This window comes from Aulostomus chinensis, chromosome 4 (genome assembly GCF_037954235.1).
Source record: "Aulostomus chinensis isolate RoL2024-O1b breed Wild chromosome 4, RoL_Achi_v1.0, whole genome shotgun sequence".
In the NCBI taxonomy this organism is placed as follows: Eukaryota; Metazoa; Chordata; class Actinopteri; order Syngnathiformes; family Aulostomidae; genus Aulostomus; species Aulostomus chinensis.
Genome location: NC_141323.1, coordinates 17,020,115 through 17,046,619, shown reverse-complemented (window position 1 = coordinate 17,046,619; position 26,505 = coordinate 17,020,115). Strand labels below are relative to the sequence as shown.

Sequence of the window (26,505 nt, the reverse complement as noted above, 5' to 3'; positions counted from 1 at the left end):
GACCCATGTGGAACGGCTGCTGCCAGCACAGCCATTAGCATCTGAGTGGTCGGTGAAACTCCCTAACGACCACCCCTGAAACTCCCTGACACCGCACAACGACTGTCGTTTGGGGAGGCCAGGTGAGTCTTGGGAGGGTCGTTTCCACCACAATAGCACTGACCACTCCCACATAGGTTTATAAGCTGGAGTTTCCACACTCTTCACTAGAACTGAAGAAGCCTCTCGGATGAGAGGTGAAACGTCTTCAAGATAAACTTACGTCCAGTTGACCAGATTTTACTTCGCTTCGATCTACGATGACCTGGATGAATGAGAACCTACACAGACATACCGGGTCAGGGGGGCTTCTGGTCGTCTACCTCAAGCTTCCTGGTTTTAGGGAACCAAATAAACAAATCATTAGCATTAACAAAGTGTTACATGCGTGTATAATCTTACTGTTAATTTGCCACTATTTCTATTAATCAGCATTACTGAACGATCAATCCTGTTATAATTTGTCATTTTAATTACTTATACTCTGCTAATCTTGTGCTCTTGAATTAAACATTTTCATATTATTGGCTGTAATAAAATCTTTTTTATTATTATTGTTAAATCCAAAAAAATGCAGCATTTCAGTAATATTACAATGTTACCTGCAGAAGGAAGTTTATCAGCAAAAATCACAACCAACCAAACACAAAAAAAAAAAACCCACTTATTCCTGAGATACATAAACCCACTCACCAACGGACACAGTTAGCCAATCGCTAGTAAGCATAGCCTAGTATTTAGCAGCTAAAGTGAATGATATTTCCCTCAGGACTTGGTAGAAACAAGTTGCTGAAACTGAATTTTATTCTTTTTTTTTCTCTTTGGTTGCAGAAGATAATTTTGCTTTGTGAACACTCGCAGTATGCCAATTTAAAACAGTAACAAGCTCATAATATACAAGTTTGTGTTTCTACTGCCCTCATGTGGCCAAAAATCAGTTTGTTTGAAGCTGTTAGTGTCTGACAGTAATCCACTTTAGTTCTTTAAGCTTTAATCTTTAATTGAAGCATTATCCTGCTGTCATCTGTCTCTCCATGCTTTGCTTAGGCGTGGTTAATTCCCTCTTGTTTGAGTTTTCTGTGAATACATTCTAAACGGGCATCTTAGTAGCCCTCAATTTAACGCACATTCTGTCTGTTTGAAACAAGTCAACGCATTGCTGGTAATGGGGTTGTTGTGTTTATTCATGTTTTTTTTTTTGTGTCTTTTTGCTGCAGCTACCTGAAACGTTTCAAGGTGATGAAAATCAAAGTTCTGCGTTCGTGGTGCAGACAGATCCTAAAAGGCCTTCACTTTCTACACACCAGAGCGCCACCCATCATTCACAGAGACTTGAAATGCGACAACATCTTCATCACAGGTCCAACGGGGTCCGTCAAGATCGGGGACCTGGGGTTAGCCACACTGAAGAGGGCCTCGTTTGCCAAGAGCGTCATCGGTAAGATACCAGTCAAAATAGAGTAATAACGTTTGTGTAGTGACATAATTTAGTAGTTTTGCCGTAATGGTAACAACTTTCCGCTTAGTTGGAGCAAAGAAACACATTTAGTGTTTAGTGGATTAATTTTAATGGCTTTAAAATGTGTGGTTGTAAAAGCAAACCGCAGCTTTTTGAAATACACAAGTCTAGTAAGCTAGAATTAAGCTGTCTGGAGATGCATGCATACGCCAAAAAAGCACCACCCCATCGCACTTACTGTATAATACACACTTGCACACACTCGTCACGCATCCTATAATATCTTGGCTTCCTTACAGCATTCTTAACTATATAATTGACCACAGGTATTCTGGTATTCACACACACTCGCAAACACATACAGCACACATGGATGCACATTTTTGCATGCACTTGTGGCAAGAAAGACGTAGTAATTAGACCAAGCTTAAGAAATCCACAAACACTCAATAAACCAACATACATACACACATGAAACATTTAAAGCCAGGATGTGATTTGGGAATGTTAAATTCACAGCTGTGTCAAAGGACATTTGACTGTAACTGTTTATGATGTGTGTACATCATTTTAGCGATCATGTTTCTGAGATTTTTGGGAATAAAGCAGTTTTTGGGGAAGAAATATGAGTACCCTCTGTCCTCTTCAGAGCCAGACAACGAGGTGGATACCCTTCTTCCCTCTGTGTAGTGACTTGCTGACTGCTAGTTAGCTTAGCACAGTGACCTGTAGTGGAAGGGAAGTGTTCGTACATCGTCTAGTACACTTATCTCCTCTGTTGCTTGTATTCATATTCCTATGAAATATAAAAATGGCCTTTTTAGCAAGCGCATAAATAAATGAAATTATCCCGAGAGTGACACTTGATCTACAGTTTGAGTTTCCCAAACGAAAATAAAATGAATTCCTTGAAGGGGACGATGTCCACTCGACTGCAGATTGTACATTTCCAACATCGGTTGATTGCTTTTCCTCTCCTTCTCAACAGGTACCCCAGAGTTTATGGCTCCAGAGATGTACGAGGAGAAGTACGATGAATCTGTAGACGTCTACGCCTTCGGGATGTGCATGTTGGAGATGGCGACCTCTGAATACCCCTACTCTGAGTGTCAAAACGCCGCCCAAATCTATAAACGTGTCACTAGTGTAAGTCTCCTTTTTTTATGTGTGTGTGTGTGTGTGTGTGTGTGTGTGTGTGTGTGTGTGTGTGGGTGATGGAACAAGTGAAAGCTGGAAGACCGCGCTCGTAAGTTGCGAGATTCAAGAATGTTTTTCTTTTTCCTGCATCTTCTCTTCCTCCTCCTTCTCCTCCTCCTCCTCTCTGCCACGCCAACGATACTTATTCATGATTAATGTTAGGACAGACCTTCAGAAGATCCACACATACGAGTTTGTTCATCCTGGTTTGGTCCCTCTCTCTTTCTCTCTCTTTTCCTCTCTTCTTCTGTCTCTCTATCGCAAATAAGAAACCTGTAGCTGTAGAGGGTTTTTGTTTGCTCCACCACTAGAGAGCAATGCCAAGCAACTCATATCAGGTCAGAACCAGCCAACAGATTTATTTTTTTTAGGCTGTAAACTAAACACTTCGACCCCCAGAGTGACGATTTATTATATCTGTTTGAAGTTATGTAATAATAACATAATTCAATAAATGCAGAGAAATGAGATACACATGAGCAATATTCGATTAAAAAAAAAGCATCTTAGTTGACATGAAAAGACGTTAAAATGTGTTGAGTTTCTCAAAACTGGCAGGAATTAAGGGAAAAAAACAAATTTCATCTCTAAGCGCTGACAGTTTAATGATTCCACTGATGTTCTGAAACACACCAGTGTGTCTGTAATCTCCAACTTTACTCCAGAACATTTATGCAGTGCATCTATTTATCAACAGTCAGGTGGTCTCTTGCATCATCCCATCTGATTGTAGTAAATCTAATGCACTTCGCTTTTGTAACATACCCAGTATTTGCTAAAATGTAGTTGACAGTTGGCTGGAAACACAGATTTAAAAAAAAAAAAGAAGAAAAAAAGGGACCGAAATACAGACAGCAACAGATGCAGTCAGAGGGTGTTTAAAGTTGAGTGCTGCTGAGGTCTTAACCTCAACGCACTCACACACACACACACACACACACACACACACACACACACACACACACACAAATGTGCACAGAAACAGATGCGAGCATCCTGTCCTCATGGGACTTCATGGAGGACGACAACATTTGATAATGGACTCGAGGAATTTACTGCAAACCTCTGCATCTCTCTGTCTATCTGCATCGTTCATTTCTCTTCTCTTTAAGATTTATTTATCGTCAAATAATTTTTAAATCAAAATCTTAAGGGAGAAACAAACAAATGGACATTTTGCCAAAACACTTTTTCGTGTCTTCATTTAGTTGGAAAATAGAAACACGACTGAAATATAGCGGGGCCGTAAGTGAGCATGAAGAAAAGACGGATGCCGAAATGTCAAATATTTGATTAGACACAGACACAGAGACAGAGTGGTACACAGCGCTGATGAGGGAAAGGAAGGCCAGGAAAATGAAGACAAATAAATCCGATTACAGACTAAACATTATCGTTGTGGTGAGATACTGCAGTAAAATAAGTGCGGCATCGATTAAAGAAAAGCAAAAAAGAAAAGGAGCTTAAAAATCGAAAACAAATTTCAAGAAATGGTGCAAAATAAATAACAACGGGTGGCAATGGCAATGTTCAACGTTAAACTCTTTTGATGTAAATAAATACTGCTATTGAAAACCTCCAAGAGTCAGGAAAAGGTTTTTTGTTATACCCCCCCCCCCTATATATGCAAATTCATTTTTGAGTTCAGTAATAGAATTTAAATGAATACAATCCCTTCACTCTATCCGAGTATCCAATTCAAATAGAAGGGATTAGGCTTGAGATTGCCTCTGTGCCTCTTAGCGCCACTGTGGGAAAACCGTCTCTCTTTCCCTGCACCTTCACCTTTCTGGCTTGGCTCAGTTGCTGTAGATTTATGGGTAGAGCACATCCACACGTGTCTATATATATCAGATATGTTCCTCCTCTGGCTTTATTCCTCACAAATTGAAATCTCCTCTGATTTAATCAATTCTGTGTGGAATTAAAAATGCTCCACGCTGAAAGCAACAGAGTAATTTTCAACCAAGCAATCAGTATTCAGTTGTCCATGTGTGTTATTGTCATACACTCGCATAACCTTGTGACAACCGCGGGGCGCACAAGTCACCTGCTTCCTTTCATTTCACTGCCCAATTCATCCCTACTGCTTTCCATCCTCCATTTCGCTCTCTCACAAAGCCCACAGACCTCAACTAACCCCTTAGGATTAAAGGACAACAGTTACTCAGCAACTTTGTACTGTACAGAACTCGTCTGTAGTATAAGTAGTACAAGTACACATTATCACATAACAACAAAAGTAATTAACCTCCTATCAGTTGTTGAAGGGTTATTTACGCAGTCTAACACAACAGGTGTCAGTTTTCACAACTAACAGGAATCGCCTTTTCAGCCCTTGTCACGTCGATATCACTTTCCGAAGGAAAAATGTTAAATCATATAAATATCAAAGGTTTTAAAACGTTCTTATTTTAAGAAAAAAACTAGCAGGCAATAGAACAGCTAAATGAATAGCTACGTTCAGAAATCACACATTCAAGATAAGACTTCTTTGGTGATACCTACAAATCTAGCCATATTGTTTGAGCTGTGATTTAATCAATTTTGTAATAAAAAAAACAACAACAATTGGAAGTTCGATGAAACCCTGGAATATTGGAAAAAATAATCCTCCTAGAGGAAGGGTAGGCACCACCTTTTTTTCTTCTTTTACGTATTCTTTTATTTTCTTTGTTTCATTTAACAAAAGAAACACGATATACAAACAGAATGGCATGAATCAGTCTAAATCGTTTTTTGACTCATACTCTGATCACGAACCCTCCCTCCTCGCTCCTCACAACCTCCGCTGACAATAAATTACCGCAAATATAGCCTCTACAGCTACAGCTAGCTAGCAAAGTCAGGGTTTCTTACCTGTCCAAAAGAAAGGCTGCTACCTGCGCGTCCGTAGCTAAACCTTTTGATTCTTTTAGACTCCTCCAGCGAGCAAATGAATCCCCAAGAATCACCCGCGTTCCACCGAGCCTTTTAGCCTTCTCCCTCTTATCTACTGCTTGTTCTTTTTTCTTTTTGCTGTGTTTTCTTTTGGCTTTTTGGGATCCACGCTCATCCTCCTAGATGCTGCTCACCCAACACTGATCCAACAGGGCGTTGATACCTGCTTTAGGCTTCCCGGTCTAAGTTGTCCAATCAGGTGCATTCTGGGTTTCACTGTCGATGGACAGCTTAATGGGCCAACCAATCTAGCTGGTAGCAGTTTTTGATTGGATGGAGGTAAATTTGGTCCTGCACCCCTTATGTATTGGGGATTTTGATGCTTCCTTTTTTTAAACATCGTAGTTTATTGATTGCTATCAAGAGATCATGACAAATTCAGGGATTATAAAAAGAAGTACATAGAAATCTGGAAGCCTACCCCTACTTTAATGATAGTTAAACTACTGTATAACACGATTTATTACACAACAAGATGAATGATTGGCTTTTGCAATCAGTCACGACATATTTGAGTGATTTGAGTGCAAAATGTCTTGTTGACTTTTGCTACAGTTCTTTTAGATTACTCAATAACAGTGTAAAAAAAATGGAAGAATATTTAAAATGAATGAATTAATCAATTAATTACAATTTTCCAAATGTGTGCATACCAATATACCTCAGGAAATTTACAGCATGTACAGAACAATTTTGTATTGACTCTTAAAGGGACAGGTTACTCAATATGAAAATTCAGTCATAATATTTCCACCCTTTTAGTCACAAAACACTGCAATATTTTGGTATTGTGTGTTTTGTTTTGTTTTTACTTTTACAATTTGGTCCCCATTCACCTCAGTTTTTTGGAAGATTTTCCCAGTGCTTTTCCCTGTGAAGCTTTTCTATGGACTTAAAAAAAAAAAAAAAAAATCTTCACCTGGCATTCCATCAGCATGATGCAGAGGAGATAATAATTGAATTTTCATTTTTAAAACTTGAACTACCCCTTTTAGAATTTCCCCAGTATCACGGTGTTTTTTGACATATGCAAACGGTCAGTCTATTTTGGTTTGCTGTGAAATGTGGATTAATGGGTCAACTTGCAATAAATAAAATGTTGTTTACGTACTTCAAGTTCCTTCTTCCAGAACATTCCATCCCACCAATCAGCCTTGTTAAGCTAAAATGTAGCCTCCCGCCCTCCCCCCGCCCCTGTCATGCTTAATAGCATTACTTCCATCATCAGTCCTTACTTTGTTTGGCCCTGGATATCTCAGGACGTTTGTGTGTATGTGTGGTACACAGAGAGAGATGGGGGGGGGGGGGGGGGGGGTTATGCAATGATGAAATCAGGGGTAGAAGCAGAGAAGACTGCCCATGGTAGAAAAGAGACATGGTCGACTGATAGCGAGGAGAAGTAGAAGAAGTTGGTGCTCATTTTTTGACAGAAATAGTTTTAACTGAAAAACTCAAATCAGTCCGAGCTCTATTTTGTTTGAGTATCCTCAAGGTAAGTCACTCACTCTGTACTTGATGAAAGTTTGATCTGTTTCCATAGAATTTTTTTTTAATTTTTTTTTTAGAGATACTGGTCATAGTCAGATATTCTGTTTTTTTTTAATCACTGTTATTATTCCCACAATATTCTGTATTTTTTTTGTTTCTTAAAATTTGCTATAGTGTCTGTGAGTTAGACAAAAAGAAATTGGTTGACCGCTATTGCAAGTAAGGGATTGACAAATGCAGTGAGTGTAGTATTTGAGGAGTGGTGTTTTATTTTCTGTTGCTTCCTTAGACTTAATCCAGATTTAATAACTCTGAACAGTATTTTGTTTAGCGACGTATCGACTGTTGGACTGGAGGAGGGTCCTAATAATTGTATGGATCATCTTTGTTTTTACAGTGCGATTACATTATTTTACAAGTTATCTTAAATTGTTTTGTTTTTTTTAAATCAGCCCCCCCCCAAAAAAATAAGCCTACCAATATTATTTTTAAACAATATTGCACAAATCTTTCAGAAAGGTTTCATTTTTTTGAAAAGATTTTCTTTTTTAAAATTGCTTTAATGCCATATCACGTTTGTATGTTTGAATTGAGAAATGCATTTTTCAAAAATGTCTGTATTTTGTGTGCATTTTCTTGATAAAGCATATAGATTGATGACACTATTTGTTTACGACATGCAGACTGCGATATTGCACACAGTGATAACTATAGGACTTTTTCACTCGATCATGCAGCAATAGTTTGCCTCTTTTTTTGACAAAAACAACCTCTGGCCTTCTGCTAAATTACCATTTCGTTGTGCCAAGCTTCAAACTGTCCTTCTTACTCCCTTCTTCATTGTAGCTCGTCTAAATGGCTTTGGCGCTGACACTAAACAGTCTGATTTATTGCTAGTTCTTCAGAAAGCATCAGGGTCAATGTGGGATTCAGCTCTCGTACACGACATCGCTGACAGTCTAGGCCCCCCGTTTGACAAATAATTAGCCTTTAACATAATGTAGTATATCTGCAATTAGTGTTTATCATGATTTAGTTGCAACAAGACTCATCAATTTAAATGACAAGGGGTATTTCACAGTCTAAATTCAGGATGATTTGATTATTAGAATCACATAATGTCTCAATATTAGATAACCTCATGATATGTAACAGGGATAGTGCATTAAACAAGTCCCATATATTTGTTTTATTGACTATTCCAGCATGTTTTTGGTTCTCTTTTCTGTTGTTGTGTACAAAAGGAACACTTTGCACTTTATTTAAAACATAAAATCATTTTTAAAAAAATGCAATATGTAAAGATCCAAAATCAAGGAACAAAGCAAAATCAAATGTGTGTTAGAAAAAAAAAAAAAATTATTTGTGTTGCAAATCTCTACATTTTCTTGACACAAATTTCTACACATTATTTTACTTTCTGTAAAGAGGTAGAGGTGACGGGGTGTGTGTGTGTGTGTGTGTGTGTGTGTGTGTGTGTGTGTGTGTGTGTGTGTGTGTGTGTGTGTGTCTTTTCTTCACTGCACCTCTGTCTTTGTAATTGTACAGGGAGTGAAGCCTGGCAGTTTTGACAAGGTTGCCATTCCTGAGGTGAAGGAAATCATCGACGGCTGCATCAGAACAAACAAAGATGAGAGGTTATTCAAATAAACACGCACACACACACACACACACACACTTAGTCGGTTATTAAAATAAAATAAACATGGTGTTGTTTTGATGGTACAGTCTATAACTTTCTGTCCCTTTTAAACAAAATCATTCTCTCTTTAATCTGTGTCGGCTACTTAGAAGAAAAGCTCTTTTCTTTCTTCTCTGCCAAAGGTCTTTAAAAACAACCCCCACTCCCGAGCACTCTCTTTCTTTCGCGACCTCACTCCACACAAATTCACCTACCTTGGTTTTTCGTGGATATCTAATTGAAACTGTCGTCATCTCTAGCATTTTTTTTTTTTAAACATTTCTTTCAGGTACGCCATAAAGATCCTGTTGAACCATGCATTCTTCCAGGAGGACACGGGGGTCAGGGTTGAACTTGCAGAAGAAGATGATGGAGAAATGATCGCCATCAAACTCTGGCTGAGGATAGAAGACGTCAAGAAGCTCAAAGGTAAGGACTAATCTAAAATGCTTGTTCGTAACGAAGAGAAAATATCTTACAAATACATACATGGCTGCTCATATTCTCGTTTGATTTCTGTTGTTGCGTCTATTTCAGCAATAACTGCACTTAACAGCTGTGTTTGTTCTTTTAACGTTTTCTGCTTGTTGCTCTGAGAGACACCATTTTCTACTCTGTTCTACAAGCTGTGTTCCTGGTTTGATTATTTTTTCTCAGATTGGGAGGATCCAGACTTCAGGAATAATTCACAGCAGTCAATTTGTTTTTCAGGCAAATACAAAGACAACGAAGCCATCGAGTTCTCCTTTGATCTAAACAAAGATGTCCCTGAAGATGTGGCCCAGGAAATGGTATAAGAGAATAATGGATGCTTGGCAGTGTAGATGGTTGGTTTAAGTTTTAGTATGTCATGGAAGATATCTGCTTGCCTTTACACCCCCCCCCCCCCCAACACACACACACACACACACACACACACACACACAGGTTGAGTCTGGCTACGTGGCTGAGGGTGACCATAAGACCATGGCCAAGGCTATCAAAGACCGCGTGTCTCTAATTCGGAGGAAGAGAGAGCAGAGGCAGCTGGTGCGAGAAGAACAGGAGAAGAGAAAACTAGAGGCTGAGCAGCAGCTGCAACAACAGCAGCAGCAGCAACAGGAAGCCCTCAAACCTGTACACACACAGGTTTGATAGAAACATTTTTAATTGTTTTCGCATGAGTTTAATATATTCTTAGTTTTGCATATTGTAAGAGTCAGATAACCTTGGTTCAACTCCAGCTTGTGTTTTCTTGGGGTTTTTCTCAGACTGAGTTAGAGGAAACTGAAGCGGAGCCACAGCAGCTTCACTATCAGCAGACTGGCATCTCACACACATGTAAGACCCTATTATCACACTCTGCACAGTCTATTTTGGTCATAGAAATATGCTTGTATTTCTCTTGTAATGTCATGATATAGGTTGTGGAAAAAATAGAATTTCCACCCCAGAAAGCCTTGCATATTTCTTTTTCTTTTTCTTTTTTTTGGTCCAATTAAGCAGCGACAACCGTTTGAGATGTATTATTTCCATTAACATCAGTCAGATTTTCCTTTTAAAACACATTTTTAATTCATTCCCAACAATATTTTTTGCACTAAATTCATCATACTGCAGCTAAATTCAATTATCTGGTGTAAATGTGTGTAGAGAGGCTGAAGCGAGAGTCGTAGCATGAGGAAGAGCAACTCGCCTTAACACGTTTTCCTCTCTCAGCTGAAGGAGGCGCGGACAGCGGCCAGGGTTCCTCCGTTTTCTCCTCAGACTCCCCCCACCTCGGTCAGCTGACTATGTCGTACAGCTGCCCCCCATCCTCTCAGCCCCCTTCCCAGCCCCAAACCCCTTACCCCTCCGCTGCTTCTGCTTCCCCGCAGCAACACCCAGCCTACGCCCAGCCCCAGCAGCCAATGGTGAGTGGCGAATCATCAGAATTAGAGATTGGTTGACTGTATCATAAGGAGTGGAAAGATGTTTGCAGTGATACTGAGTGAGTTTGGAATTGTGGTTGAGCTAAATACACGAGAGCATGCTGGTTTATGGGCTTTTATTTGGAAATGATCACCTTTAACCTCAACATTAGGAGCACCAGAAGGTATTAAATTCTGATTCTGGTATTTATTCAGATCAGAGTAAGTCTGGATACCAAGAAGTTAATTACTCATTCTCTCAGTCATTCAGTTCCTGTTCACACTCCTACAGTAGATATCACGCTTCCCTCTTACCTTCAAGCCTATCGTTATATTACATTGTTCTCTGCTCCTTCAACCTTCCCGGTTCCTCGAAATCCATTTTCCTGTTTGTTGTTGATTGTTATGTTGTGGAGATGATGCTGTACTTTGGACTATTTTCATACTTTTCAACTTGGTTTTTTTTTTGCACACACAAACACATTTAGGAACTGTTCTCAACAAAGTAGTTGCGTGTTTTATTTTTCCTGTTTTGCGCAATGGAATCAATAATTCTGGCAAAAACTGATCTCTTTTGTCAAAGGGGAAGCCAAGTCGACACGAAGTGAATGTTCATAGTAGCAACTTTAGAGCTTGGATTTATAAGGGGATACATTCAGCCTGACTAAGCTAGCACCAGTGCAACTAGTTTAGTAAGACCACTGTACTTAAGAGCCAAAAGCAGCCTGAGGGAACGATTAATCAACCCAAATCTCTCTCTTTGGAGCTGTTAATCCGTGGCAGCATTGAAATTCAGACAATGCACAAACTCCTTCATGTGTTACATACTGGAGGAACTCTCAGCTGCAGAGAGCTCCTTCTTTTTAACAGCCTAGAAATCATCTCCGTTGGAGAGTTTCACCCCTCAAAGGTGGACAGTCTTTTACTGTGCTGCCCCCTGTACAAAATAAGAAGCTCTAGCTTTTTCGGGTCCGAAATTAAACCTTGAAGTGCAGTTACTTGTTCTTTCATAGGGAATAAACAGTCTTGGTTTCAGCAACAGCCATTTGGCTTGGTTATAAATGCCTCAGTGGCTCTCCGATGTAAGTCATCACATTCTAGATTGGTAACAGTTTCAGCCTCTAGCTAAAGGATAAGTAGAAAGGTCAGACTCCTCAGGTTTAGTGAGAAGCGTCAGAAAAACAGGATGCACGTCATCAGCAAATTAAAGCAACTAAAAGTGTATTTCCACTTTGTTTTTCTCCTGTTTATTCACTCCTCGTAATTGATTTAATGTAACAACCACAATGTGGTTTATTCACTCACTTTGTTTTTTTAACCATAATCATATCAATTGTTGACCTTTGAGCAGCCACGCTGGAGCTGTTGAGTCACATTTATTTCTCAAGGCCATCATCATAAATAATTCATAAAAGAGAAGTCAGCTTTGCTCATGTGATAATATTTAATATAGATAGTTTTTCATCCGGTGACTTCCGGCACATCCATTTATTGTTCACAATGTAGAAGCCTTGACGGGTTCATTATATTAAATTATAACCCCATTGCTTGGTTTGAATAACCAGTCAGTTCTTTTTATTGTCATATCTTGAATATTGTTTGAAACTACGAATTGGAGATTATTTTCTGTTCTTGTTTTTGTATTTATTGTCGCCTTTTCTTGCAGTTGTCTTTACTACCTTTTTGTTGTTTATTCAAGTTCTATATTTATGATATCATAATATATATGATTCATGTTGGGTCAATGTTGAAATTCATCTTTAAATCCTGAACTTCTTCTAAATTGTATTTGTGATCTTGTGTCTTTTTCATTTTTTGGAAGAGGTACCTATTATTATGTGTTATGTGTTAAATTCTTACGTAATTTACTTTGCTTTTGTTTTATTTGTTTGTGTTTTTTCCTTCAGTTGTATGTTTATTTTTGTTCAATTGTTGTGTTTTCACGTTATTGCTGTTTTCTGTCTCTATTTATGTGTTTTAATTTCTTTGTGTTTGTTTTTCATGTTGGTCCCCACCTCTTCCATCACCCTTCTCCCCGGCCTACAGTCTGCGTCACGCCGTCGTCGAAGTCGTAGCATGTCGGTTTGCGTCCCCCCCTCTTCCTACTCCTTATCCTTTACTCCTTCGCCCGTTGCCGTTCCCCCAAAGCCCACTACCCCTCCTCCCGACCTGTCGTCCTCCTACGCCACCACTTCCCCTTGCACACCTCTCACAGCAGAGAGGGACACATTCGCTGGGCGTCTCTCCAAAGCCCTGGAGACGGTCCTACCTCTTCACTCGGCCTCCTCTCTGCCCAGGGCCAGGCAGCGGAGGGCCAGCCTACCTGCCCTGTTCTCCACCCCTGTAGGTTCCACATCCTATATTCCCTAGTGGTGTTTAGAACCAAAGAGCATGGGAGAAAGATGGGAGGTTATGGGGCCACACTGGTGTCTGAATTAGAGATAATAACCTGCTTGAATATTTCCATACAAGGACGCCCTGTGATATTGGTATTTGAAAACCCTGAACAAATTGAATTGACTTTACAAACATCAGTAATTTCCTCTTAATTCCTGGAGGACGCATAGTGAATGAAAGCACTGAAAAGATGACGTCTCATGATTGCGTAGCACCCTTAGGTTTTTAACCACGTGATTTTTCAAAAAAAACAAACAAAAAAACATCCACATGGAATCAAAAAGTTGATTTAAGTTCAAGAGGATATGCACTAGGAAATATCATAAGAATTGATCAAGAACGAGGTTGACGGCCAAGAATCCTTCACTTCTCTGAGGGGAATGTGAAGAAAATCTGAGCGTGAAAGCTAAGCTAGCAGTTTAGCATGGGTTTTCGAATTTGAGCTTTTGCTTAATCGTTGGAGAAATGTCATATCTGTTTTTCACTTTAAGTGGCAACATTATCTTGTCCCTTTATCTCTCTTTGTGTATTAATATATGTTTGTTCAACTTTTTTTTTTTCTTCAGACACTGCTGTGAGTCTCTCATTCTACTGATCCATCTCTCTTTCGCTGTCTCTCTGCTTCTAGTGGTCCACCACGTGATCACCTTGAATACAGATTGACTGGCTTTACAGTAAATTTGGCTCTTCAAATTTTTTTTTTATTGCATCAGCCAACAGAAAACTGCATATTTTTTAGACAAAATTAATCACAAATGCTAAAAATTTGAATTCCCAGAAAGTTGTTGCACCAGAATATTTTGTCCCTTCTGTGCCAGAGGTACACGGCACAACTACCTGGGTTTTCGCTTTAAAAGTACTTCAGGGACATTGCAGGCCTTGTTTTTGACAGTAATAATGATTAAAAAATAGATTCTTTCGTACTTTTCAATACAGAAGTTCTAAAAACATCAGAGGGAACAACTAAATATAGATAACTATTGACAAAGTACAAAATAGTTAAATTGACAATACAATAAGATAAAAAAAGAACAAAATAAACAAGTAAAGGTCATTTGGTTTTGTTTTTAACAAAATGTTTTGAGAGAAATCTTTTCATTCTCCCCCTTAAATTTCTAGGCTTGGAATTCTTTCCTTGACTGTAAAAAAAACCAAACTTCTCATTAGTCATTTGTCATGAGGTTTACAAATTATCCTGTAATCCGTTAGCAGTTTTAAGTAGCAGTATTAAGCTACTTTTAAACATGAAATAGACATTTTTTCTGAGTGAGGATGCATCAGGAGATTAATGATCTTCGAGTATTTGGCCTCTGAGCTTCTTCTTCAGTAACTATGTGCTCCTCTTCTGTCTTGACTGTCTTGTCTGCTCGTCTTGTGCTGTACTGGCTGTTAATCTCGCTTCATATCCTTCCATTACTTCTCTTCTACCATATCTCTTGAGTATATTCTGTCCTTCCTTAACAACATCGTTTTATTTCTAGTGTGCGAGGATATGTTGCCATTTTTTTCTTCTTTTGAAATGATGCTCTTTGCTGTTTTCTCCATTCAATGTGGGCCTTTGCTCTGCCTCTCTCTCATTGTCTCATTCTTAAACCCATTATATCTCATTGTCGCAGCAGCATTCAATGCCACACCCCTACAGTGGAGGAGCAAGCACAGCAGGAGGAGGAGGAGGAGGAGCAGGAGGGAGCATCCCCCTCCCATTGCTCCCTGACCCACCCACTATTTTCTTCCCCTCCATCCCCGAGCGCCCCATTTCCTTCTCGCCTCCTCCAACTGGCCCTCCAAAGGCCTACAACACTCAGCGACGCAAGAGCACATCTATTCTGGAGGCACATACTCGACATTTCCAGCCTGCCTACACTCGCTACGGGAGTAGCCTGCACCCCTTCTCTGGAATGGAGGGTGTTGAGACCCCCTCTTTCTTCATGGTCAATCCTGGTTTTGCAGCTGCTGCTCAGAGACTTGGAGTTGGGGAGCCTCTGCTTCTGCCAGGACAGTCTGACCAAAGTTTTTATGGCTACAAAGATATGAGAGCAGAACATGAGGAAGCAGTGAGGAGATTAAGTCTAAATCAAGCTGCCTTATTGGACCATTATGAAGCAATGGCGTACGGAGGATATCCATTGACTGCACACCAGCTTGGTCACCTGAGTTTCCATCAGCAGAGACAAGCAGCAGCAGCAGCAGCAGCAGCGGGTCTGAGCTATGAGTCTGGTCCGCCACCTCAACCAGCTTTCCTGCACCAACACATGATGCAAAGAATGAGTTGCCATAGTCCAATCCCTCCGCCTTTACATTCCGTGAGTGCATCCACTGGTGGTCCTGTTTCTTCTTCTTCATCTGATGGATGCTATCCTCCACCGCAGCACACCGCACCATCGGCCTTCCCTATCTCAGTATCTCCAGGAATGGGTGATGCTTCACAACCTGCTGGAAGTGCTTTTGAGTTCCATTTAGCTGCCGCCGCTGCAGCCGCTGCTACTGACCCAAGCCTCCTGGCATCCAGACTGTACCGAGCCCGAAGAAGCTCCATGGACCTCCCTCTAGAGGACACCAGTGGAACAGGATCAGGTGGCTCAGGCTCGTATATTCGACTCCAGCCAGTCACAGAAGAGCTGTACACGTATATCAGTCCTGAGCTCCCGTTACCTCCAGGAAGTCTTCTCCTCCATCATGTAGGTGTAAGAGACAGAAGCCCAGAACCATCCAGTGACTCTCTTGCCTCCTCTGATGCAGGAGAGTTCCAGTCGCCTCCTCCTCCACCTCTCCTCTCTCAGTTTGACTCCTCAGCCGCTCAGTCCATCCCTCACTCCTCCTCTGCCGTGCTCTCTAATTCATCAGCGCTTCCAATAGATACCCAGGGACATCCACCCTCCATGCAGAGTTTTCTCCCTCCCACCCCATCGGCTGAGCTCCCACCTGGGGGAGCATCATCAACGCAGCTGGAGAATCTCATTCAGAGTGTGTGGGCCCGGCATGGAGGGGTGGTACCAGCCCAACCTGATATGACATACCATGAGTCATTGCTGGCCATGCAGGCTAATAACCCCTCTCTGGTACTAAGTTTCAATCCTAAGAACCTCTTGGGTCAATTCCAAGTTGAAATTACGTGAGCTGCTTGTCCTCCAGAATCCTGAAGCATATCGACATTACAAGATTTTGCTCCTAGATGGAGATTTACATATTTATTGCTGCAAACATTATACATATTTTGAGCCATAAAGGCTAGTTTTTTCTGAGGAAAATAATATTTCATTACGTATAAAGTAGCTTAAGTAATTAATAAAAGTTATTGACCCAAGGGTTTTTATACCGGTCCATGTTGTATTTGTACCCCACCAACCCACGAGCCCCAGATGATGCTTCTCTGTCATCATGTCGTTAGGTTGTGATGTTTAACCCCCCCCCCCCCCCCTCCCCCCGCCAGTAATATCAATATTACAGAGCGCGTCTCACGGTCCTCCTTCATGTAATATGTCTCACATTATTCTTTCCGTATCATTTACACATAGAAGTGAACGGCAGACAGCACAAGATCAGACAAGCAGAGACCCTAAGAACACGTTTGACTAAATCGATGATGGCACTCTCCGTGTGTAGAAGACAGACAGTTAGAAGGTTGTGTTTGAGACACGCTCTGTTCTACAAGCCTAATAAGCAAACAGTCTAAGCCTCCTCTTTTCTGTCTTTATTTTGTGTATATGATTTATTTGTCATTATCAGTAAGTAATATTTTGTCTGTATGTTCATATATGCCTGTATATGAGTAACGTGTGTTTGTGCAGGTATACTGTATGTATGGTATACTTGATAAATATATTTATTTTCTGTTTATTTATTTATTTATTCATTACTTTTTGCTCGTACAAATCCAAAGTCTGTTTTAAGGACGTCATTTTAAAGTGCTGAATAGCAATATCACACATTTAACATTAGCCGATTTCTATTTGTCTTTGAAAGAGTTGAATTGGCTAACTGAGGCTGGTTGAAAACAATAATAATGATAATAATTGAACTATGCTCTAAAACTGCAAGACTTTGTTGATTTGTGTGGACAAACACACAAAAACATACAACAAAACCAAAGGGGGCTTAGACAGAATTTCACGTAGCAATGTAACATGCTGATTTTATCATTTGTATTCTTTTGATTTTTGCTGCTCTGTGTTGCTTTTGGCTTCAATTTAGTTGTATGTTGTTGGTTTTTATTATTTTATTTGCTATTTCCTACCCAGACTGGGTTTCCACTCCCTACAATAAAGTTCAAAGGTCACAGTTGAAATTCATTAAACCCTTAGAATGCTGATATTATCAGTGTCACCTTTACTTTTCTTCACGGCTGTGGCACATCCTCATTTCATTCTCTGTTACCCACCAGTAGTTCCCGTTTTTTGCTCCACGCCATTTATGTTAATTTATCCTTCTAGACATTTTTATGAAATGATTGTGCTTTATTAGATCATTCATTTTTAAGCGACTCCCTGTGATGGTAGGAAAAGGTAGGTATAAGTGTTTTAAGTGCAACTATACTTGTGTGAGCTCCCGTTGCACTCTGTGAAAGAGAGCTTCTTGGCAAGTATAAAGTTGCATGTGGCCTTCTAAGGGTTCATTTGATCATAGGTCGGACTGCTGCTGTGCTTCAATGCCATATAATACACAAAGACATCAGCAGGGAGAGGTAAAACCAAAGTCAGGCTACTGTAGAACGCATCAGGGTCAAATCAGGAATGGCAGCTGCACAGGATTTACTTGAACCATTTTTCTCAAATTGTGTAACATTTCAGTCACACTCCGTTTGAGGAATTCTTTGAAAACCCTTTTTAGGGGTTTACGTTAGAGCACAAGAAAGGTGAGGGTTTGACATCATATTATTGTGTGCGATAAAGTGATTCTATTCCATAAAGAAGGCACACCACACAAACAAGACTCAAATATTTTTCTACCTGGGTCTTTGGAAGTGTCTAAAAATATATTTATAATAGATTTAAATTTTTTTAAGTGTTTGCTTAGCTTCTTCTCGATGCTTCTTTGACTGTAACATTCACTTATTGTCACTGACAATCATTCAGGATGAACTGCATGAGAAAACCCACTACTCACCACCTACCTAACCCCAGTATTGTATGTGTGTGTGTATCAGTTTTCAAACGAGCGTGTTGTCTGTGTGCATGCGTGCATACACAAGAATAAAATATAGAAACAAAACTAGAGTGCAGTAGACGCACCTTGTGTTTGTACTCATGTGCAGTTCCTGATCCACAAGCCACGGACGTGTTCTGATTATTTCCTGTTTTTCTCTCTTTTAATTTCTCACTTCCATCCTACACCACTGCATCTCCTCCTGTCTGCCCACTTCTCTGTCCTCTTTCCAAGCAGCAGGTTCAGGCCTCTACCCCACAGCCAGCTCCAGGAACACCTCTTGCATCTGCTGCATCCCAAACGGGACCCCCTGGAACCCCCCAGCAGGTAACTACCAGAACTTAAGCGATACATTTTTCACCTCACCTCTCTCTTTTTCTCTCTCTCTCTCTCTTTCTTCTCTTTTTTTATTGCTATATACTGTTGATGTCCAAATCTAGTAAAAACAAAAATATCTCCTCCCTAGTTTGTTTCAAGGTATCCACTCCCACAGAGCTGGCACTTTGCCTGCAGTAAAACCACCTTCTTTTTTGAAGAAAAATGAGTTTATTTGCAAAATCATGGAGCGCTCTCACTTTCCTTTTTTACAATCCCTATGTTTACATGAGGGTTATCTAATTTTACACTTGACGAATGATATCATTGTCAGTGTCTCACTTAAGAACTGCAATACCCTCGTATTGTACACGAGCTCATTGGATAAAATATAATACAACGTAATAAAATGAGATTATTTTATCCAGCCGTCCTTTTTGTCCCTAATTTCTGATGAATTCGTTCACCTATTTCTTTCTCTCTTCAGGTTGTTTCGTCTAGTCAGTCTGTCAGTACGTCAGTTCAGAGCCCCACACACACATCGCTACTGCAGGCAACTACACAGGTACAGTAACCCTTTAATTTGATAACATGCATACAGGTTTTCTTGGATTAATTTGGGGTTTAAGAGGTGCATCGTTTATTCAAATACCTTTAACTGAACACACACTGCACTGCTACGCGGTTTAATGTATTAGTTTTTAAAAAGATCCCTCATGCTAAGGCCCAGCTGGCCAAAACCCAGACAATACTTCATGAATACATTCCGTATTCACACAACCTGGCGCTGGATCCCTGCAAACAGGTGCTTCGTTTAACAAGTATCTGACTTCAATGTCTTCCAAACATGCTAGATGGCTACTACTCTAATAAACACAAGCACCGACTTTATTGCACTCTTGATTTATTCGTCTCGGGGCTCCAAAATATCTGCTAGCATTTCTGTTTTCCCTGTACGCTCGAGTGTAGATGATTCATACATAAAGAGGCACAGAAGCACACAGAGACAAAATATGGGCAATGATATGAACAGATGCTTACGCACGCACGCGCGCGCACACACACACACACACACACACACACACACACACACACACAGAAATTTATACCATTTGCCAGTAGAAAGGGTTTGGGACTTACAAACCAGACTGCATGAAGACAATAATAAACACATAAACAATGTTAGTTCATATGATTGTTTTTTAAAAAATGTTTTCCACTCAGCCAGACTGTCCCAACACTCCAGTTCATAATGTTATTTGATTTATTGCATGTTTTACTTGAATTCAGTTGCATATTTAAATGCATAGAAACTCATCGGCTCAGTGTTCTCTCTCTTTCTTTTCCTTCTCTTTATTTTGTCTTTCCGTTCTCATCGGCACGCTGCCTGTGTTTATCACCGGGTTTGTTTTCTGCATGAATTATACTGTTTATCTGTCTGTTTGCATGTGTGTGTGTGTGTGTGTGTGTGTGCTCTTGTGGTTATGTGTTTTGTGTGATTTTTTTTTTATGCACCAAATTACTGGGTGTGTTAAGTTGTGTGACCTCAGTCCGTCTCCCAGTATTGAGCATCTTTTTCTTCTGTACCAAGCTGCTCAGCTAGCTCTTGTTCAGGTAACACTCTGAACAGCAGTGTATGTGTGTATTGGTGTAAATAAGGATCTATCCTCATGTCGAATTGTGTATTTTTGTTGTTGTTGTCATTATTTATGTGTGCATCCTTCTGAATAGCTGAAGTAAAAGTCCTTTCCTCTTCTTTTTTGTTTACCCTCGGTCCGTTTGTTCGGATTTTTGTCCGTTAAACCCAAATCCTTCATAAAACAAAACTTGCGTCTGTTGAAAGTAGGAAACATGGGTTTCAGTGGACAGTCAAGAATGTTGGAAAGTGTGATGTCATCGTCCGTATATTAAAAAACAAGAGGTTTAGGAATGTGGACTCTTGCAATTTGAGGATTTATAGGCGGATGAGGAATTCCTGATTCTTCTATCTGGAATTCAATGTGCAAAAAAAATGTCAGTCTTTATTTTGTTGACATGGAATTACTTGCCATTTTATTTTATACAAGTAGATATAATCTACCAGCCCAAGAAAGAAAATCGTAGTCTTTTTTCATGGTCATTTTGGAGGTCGTTGAACTGTACTAGCTTATAATGAGAGGTTCCCGATCGTTTGTCCCTTTTTTAGAATCCAGCCTTTTCTGTCTCCATCGCAGTGTAGGGAATGACTTACTTGCCATTGAATCCTGATTTTCTGTACGTCTGAAGTGAATTGACATGGATTCGAAGATGAGACTTGACGTATGTGTATGCTTTCAGTCACGGGTTTCCGTTTGTAGTGTGATGTTGGGACCACTTTCATGTTTTTTTTTCCCCCTCCACTTTTTAAAGTCGCAGTGCTTCATCTGTAGAGATGTAAGTATAGATTTGTGATCGCATGGTCTCGCAGTGGTTTGTGTTTTACGCACTTGTCCTGTCGCATTGTTTGTCGTAGGACTTGAGTCACTAACAGACGTCAACTGTGTTCCATATATCAGTGATTGGTCTTTGAACTTCTGCAACCTTTTCTGTTAAATTGATTTATCAGAAGACCAATAGCGACCCAGACTGACACATTGTGATTATACCTGACTCAGCAGGGCAACTCTTCAGTTTACTGTCCCGTTGTCGTGGCAACCGACTCTAGATTGGCCACTTGATCAGTTGGCAGATTCATCTACTTCCTTATCCTCTCTCCACCTTTTCCTTCCCACCTGCCCGCTTCCTTACCTGTATTTCCTTTCCTTTTCTGTCTCCACCTCTTCTTCCTCTCATCGGACCTTCCTCTTCTTCTCAGCCCAGTGTAACTCCGTCTACCTCTACTGTTTCCTTGGTGACCCTCACTTCTCCTTCGCCGTCCCTTCCTGTTACCATGCCGACAGCGGTTGTGGTTTCCCCTCCCTCCTCTCTGCCACTCCCTGTTGGGGTGATGCCAAATGTTTCCCCTCCTCCTGTGCCCCAGCCATTGGCTACCGTGGTGCCAATCATCAGTGTAGTCACCGCCCCATCTGATACCACTATGGAAGCCCCCTCCCAGGTACTGATTGGACAGTCAGACCCACCACATGGACATCATGTCCCTGTGCTCCCATTAGTCTAAGTTGAATCTTGCAGGTTGGAAATCATTTTCTATAAGAGTGGTTACTATAACTTTTTTACGAGAGTAGCACTTTCTTCTAATTTCTCTGTTTTCTTTGTGTTACTCAGTAGTTTGTATATTTACTTTTTTAAATGTTGTAAAATATGTACACTTGAGGTGTTTTGCAGCTGCGAAGACATTCTTAATATTAATACCAGGTACCAGATTCCACAACTAGGCTTGTCACCAATTATAGCTTACATGTAACTGATGTTTATTTTTCTCTTCCATTTCTTCACTCGATTTTTTTAAGAACTGAAAATATACAACATAGTATAGTTAACCTTAACCAGGTTTTATGTGGCGACAGCAATTAAAATTGCACAATTTAACAAAGGAAATGAACGAATCTTGCATTATCATTGGTTCTTACAGCATCTCACCACCATAACCAGCTTCTTGAAAGGGAAAAATGGATGTAGATGTTTTTAATGAGCCTTGAATATCAGTCGGCTACAGTATCAAATATTTCACATCAACGGAGTATTTTACTCTGTTAGAGGAGTATTGATCCATATTTGCGGCTGTATATGTTTTATGTCTTTTACATTGTCTCCTATTAGATTTATCTCTGCTACTGTGGACTTAAAAACTTGTGTGAAGCTTGCGAGGCATCTTTCAGTACAGCTGATGATTTAACTATGAGAAAGAGACAATTATCAAGTGTAGGCACTAGAGATATCTCTTCAGGTGCATTTCTCAGTACTTTCTTTTCATTGCATGCTCTAGTTTAAATAAGTTGTAGCCTCAATTTTGGCATGTTTTGCTCAAAATTAGTCCCTAATTATTTGATTCAGTTTTCATTACTGTGGCACCATGAAGTCAATTCTTTCAAGTGTATTAGATTTCTCTCTCTCTCCTTTTTTTTTTTATTGTCACGCTTTACCTGCTAATTTCATGCTTTTCCCGCTTGTTTTCTTCCCCTAAATGATCCCAATGGTGATGGTGGAATTGATGAAAATTATAATGCGTGTGCTGTATCTGCATACCAATGTAACTGTGTGAACGTTTTCAGTCCGCCTCTCAGCCTCCCGAAGTGTCCCAGTTCCAGCTTCATCCACCTCAAGTTCAGTCGTCTATTGAGAGGTAATGAGTTCACACGCACGCACGCACGTGCACACACACACACACACACACACACACACGTGCGCGCGAAAAAACACAGTTACCCTACAATCATGTACAATTCTCATTTCTTACCTGATGCATTCTCTCATTGTGTCCTTTTCACCTCTACCCATTACTCAGTGGCCACTCAGAGACTTCGGGTCTAAGTGACGGTAATGAAGGTGGAGGGGGAGGTCGTCATGAGGGGCGCTCCACCAAGCGACATCAGAGACGTTCTGTACGAAGTCGATCACGCCATGAGAAGATCTCCAAGGCGAAACTCAATGTTCTCAATGTAATATCGCGTTCTGTAAATTCAAAACGTTTTTATTGCACAAAAAAAAATGTGTCCTTGCAATCATATTATCTGTTTGTCTTATGTGTGCGTGTGTGTGTGCGCATGTGTATGTGCGTGTGTGTTTTTGCACGCTGTGTCTTAGATATCCAACCGAGGAGATAGGGTTGCCGAGTGTCAGTTGGAGACACACAACAGGAAGATGGTGACCTTCAGGTTTGACCTAGATGGAGACAACCCTGAGGAAATAGCCCAGATCATGGTACACACTCTGTTGGAATATAAACATAAACAAAACATAAACAATCATCTTCTCTTTTTTAATGAGAGTTCACTGTGGTGTAAAAATGATTGTTTTGACACAAAATCTGCCACATGGAAGCATAACGTCGACGCTGAACTCCTTCTGTCTGTCACACACTCTTTGCACACATCTGAATCTCTCACAAAACCACCTTCTGACGGAGATTTTTTTTTTTCCTTTTTATGTATTTAGGTCCAGAGTGAGTTCATCCTGGAGAGTGAGAGAGAGTCGTTCATCGAGCAGGTCAGAGAGGTGATCGAGAACGCTGATGAGAAAGGACTGGAGAGAGACACAAGCAGCCAGGTGAGTTTTGGGGGAGGGGGCCTTGTGAGAGTAACCCCTACCTTCCGCTAGGCATGGCTTAATCATGTTACGGGTACGTTTATAATATTCGGTATCCCTGTCACTTGATTAATATGTCCCGGAGAGCATATTTATTTTTTACTCATGTCAGTTTTATGATCTGCATCAGATTTTAACTTAACTTAACTACATGATCAAGTGACGTTGGATTGTGTTTGACATATTTTACTTCTCGTGACATCCTGGTGCGTTTTGCTGCTCTATGCCCCTGGACAATTGTCCCTCAGGAATGAATTAAGTTGTTTGTATTGAACTGAATTGAGTTGTCTCTCGGTCTGTTTTTGCGGGGTGTTAGGGATGCTTATCTTAAATGATTCTTTATGGTTAAAACCATAGTGCGTACCTTAGGTTCAAGTCAAAAGAAGTCACACAGTACTAATTAAAGTCATCATGGGCAACTGTTATTTGTGTCTGATTGCAAAAATCTGCACCAGCCCGTGCTGTTGTGATAAAACTCATGTCCAGCAGGGTGAGATCAACGCTACACACTGTGGCTTTAATATCACATTTTCTTAATGATTTACAGGTGGCCGGTGACATGGCACAGCAGATTCCTGCTATATCTGTCCCAATGCCAGGTAAAAATAATAATACCTATCACAGATGATGCATGGCTGCTTAATAATATTCTGCTATGCATCACTTTACCTCTTTCCAGACATCCCTCCAAGTGCAACAGCACAAGTAGTTCACTCAGCAGGTCGGAAGTTCATTGTCAGCCCCGTGCCTGAAGCCAGGCTGAAGGAACTCATCTTTGCAGCCTCTCCCTCTCCTGCCTCTGCTGAAACGGGTAAGATTACATGCTGAATTGCTCATTGGTTCGAAATACATAAATAATACATGACTGTGTTTAATTAATGCGTAAGAGGGCAACAGGGGATTTTTATTTTTTACATCATATCTGTTCATTTGATCAGATGGGGGTCAGATTGTCTCATTCAGCTATTAAAGGACGACTTGAGATAGGTGGCCTAAAAAAAAATTAAAGGAGATGATATTTATTCATATTTTTTAAAAAATGTGAACAAATGGTAAGAGCCGTCTCCTCTTGACCAGTCTCCGGCTGTAACACTGCAATGTAATAGTGAAACCTGCGTATTTTTTTATAAATCATAAACTGAATCTATAAAAGCTGCCCTAACCACCACACCAAAAAAGGGCTTAAAAAAAGTAATGTTGTGAGAGAATAACATTTGATTTGCTTTCTGAAATAACAAATAAATCAGAACGGGATTGTTCAGCACTAACAGTGATTGTCATTATTTTTTTTCTAGTTCCTCCTGCTTCGACTCAGACTTCCGGCCAAGGTGTGGTGTTGTCTCAGTCTGCAGGAGCCGTCAGCTTACATCAAGCCTTCTCAGAGCTCCGACAAACGCAGAGTCAGTTTGATCCGGGACCAAACACCGCCCCAGCCTCCATCCACTCCGCTCATCCTCCTCTGCAGCCTCCAGCAGCGTCTGTCCCTTCCCAGGCCAGCGCAGTCAGTGGAACCACTCCCAATGTTGATGCTGCTGCTGCTCCTTCTAATTTGAATCAGACGCAGGAGCAGGATGCCCCTCTTCCTCCTCTTTCCTTGTCCTCCTCTCCCTCCATCTGTTTAAGCCCACCTTGTTCCTCCTCCCCTCCTTCTTCTATGGTTAATCAGTCTGTCCCTCAGTCACAAGCACTGTCACAGCCAGGGATGCAGGCTGTGTCCCAACCCCAGGGACAGGGGCAAGCACAGATTCCGCCCCAGGCCCAAGCAACAGTCTCTGCTGTCAATTCTACTCCAGTACCTTCCACTTTACCACTGGCCAGCATAACCAGCATCCCACCAGCAACCTTAACCTCCCCTCCCACCCAGACGGTCTCCTCCGCTCCCTCCACCCTCCCAGCCAGCGAAGTCCCTCCTGATCAACCCGTCATCTCCCCCAACTCCTCCTCTTCTCCTTCCCTGTCTTCCTCTGTCATCCCCACCACTGTGATCCCAGGCCCCCAGCCCACTCCTGCTGTTTCCCACCCCACCCCTCCTTCCTCCACTTCCTCCTCTTCTTCCTCTGTGGGGCTTCAGCCAGTTACCACCAATGTTCCTTTAGTCCAGCCAACCCTGGTACACTCCCAGCCACAGACAGCAGCCCTACCCGGGCAGACGCACACTCACTGTGGAGAGTGTGACGCAAGGTGAGATTATCGGCCAGTATTCACTCCCCGTTAGAACAGTATTGGAACCACAATACTTTTATTATACTGAAAATTAAATACTTCAAGCCCAGCCAGCTTTGATTGCTCAAAGACTTCCAAGTTCAAACACAGTTGAGTCTGTGTTGTTTTTTGTTTCATCGACGTTAAATGAGCTTCATACCAAAGCTCATTTCTGCCAGTGAAAGACAAAAAAAGATCAAATGTAGCCATTATAATAATAGGATACTTACATGAGATAAAAAAAACAAAAATTATTAGGAAGAAGTCAAACTTACGGCATTGATTATTATGTTTGATTATAATTTTTAAATCTGATAATTATGGTTCATCTTTATTTTGACTTTTTGTTTTTTTATTTAAACGACTTACTAATGCAACTGACAAGTTTGTTTTCCCATTATAATTTTGGAGGGCTGTATTTTTATGCAGTATACAGCATATCTCTTTACTGAAAAGATTTTTCAATGAATGCATTTGCAGACCTAAATATATTTTTGTTTTCCTGTTATTGATCCATCTTATTGTTTTAAAGC

The 26,505-nt window shown here is 40.6% G+C and overlaps 1 protein-coding gene across 8 annotated transcripts in view; it reads left to right on the top strand.

Annotated features, from left to right (window-relative positions):
- The window catches only part of wnk1b (WNK lysine deficient protein kinase 1b), an 89,788-nt gene that overhangs the window by 47,340 nt on the left and 15,943 nt on the right, over nucleotides 1–26,505 (top strand). Inside the window, exons 3-23 of one of the 8 annotated variants that reach the window (XM_086202127.1) lie at nucleotides 1,257–1,477; nucleotides 2,487–2,644; nucleotides 8,672–8,760; nucleotides 9,094–9,233; nucleotides 9,516–9,595; nucleotides 9,732–9,932; nucleotides 10,055–10,124; nucleotides 10,503–10,696; nucleotides 12,740–13,036; nucleotides 14,707–16,149; nucleotides 18,467–18,559; nucleotides 19,035–19,112; nucleotides 20,084–20,161; nucleotides 21,381–21,620; nucleotides 22,738–22,808; nucleotides 22,971–23,124; nucleotides 23,270–23,386; nucleotides 23,621–23,731; nucleotides 24,318–24,369; nucleotides 24,450–24,581; nucleotides 25,066–25,951. In XM_086202127.1, coding sequence (XP_086058253.1) covers nucleotides 1,257–1,477; nucleotides 2,487–2,644; nucleotides 8,672–8,760; nucleotides 9,094–9,233; nucleotides 9,516–9,595; nucleotides 9,732–9,932; nucleotides 10,055–10,124; nucleotides 10,503–10,696; nucleotides 12,740–13,036; nucleotides 14,707–16,149; nucleotides 18,467–18,559; nucleotides 19,035–19,112; nucleotides 20,084–20,161; nucleotides 21,381–21,620; nucleotides 22,738–22,808; nucleotides 22,971–23,124; nucleotides 23,270–23,386; nucleotides 23,621–23,731; nucleotides 24,318–24,369; nucleotides 24,450–24,581; nucleotides 25,066–25,951 — 4,905 coding nt within the window. The remainder of the gene's footprint in view (nucleotides 1–1,256; nucleotides 1,478–2,486; nucleotides 2,645–8,671; nucleotides 8,761–9,093; nucleotides 9,234–9,515; nucleotides 9,596–9,731; nucleotides 9,933–10,054; nucleotides 10,125–10,502; nucleotides 10,697–12,739; nucleotides 13,037–14,706; nucleotides 16,150–18,466; nucleotides 18,560–19,034; nucleotides 19,113–20,083; nucleotides 20,162–21,380; nucleotides 21,621–22,737; nucleotides 22,809–22,970; nucleotides 23,125–23,269; nucleotides 23,387–23,620; nucleotides 23,732–24,317; nucleotides 24,370–24,449; nucleotides 24,582–25,065; nucleotides 25,952–26,505) is intronic. The other 7 variants (XM_086202131.1, XM_086202130.1, XM_086202129.1 and 4 more) reach the window with 7 other exon arrangements.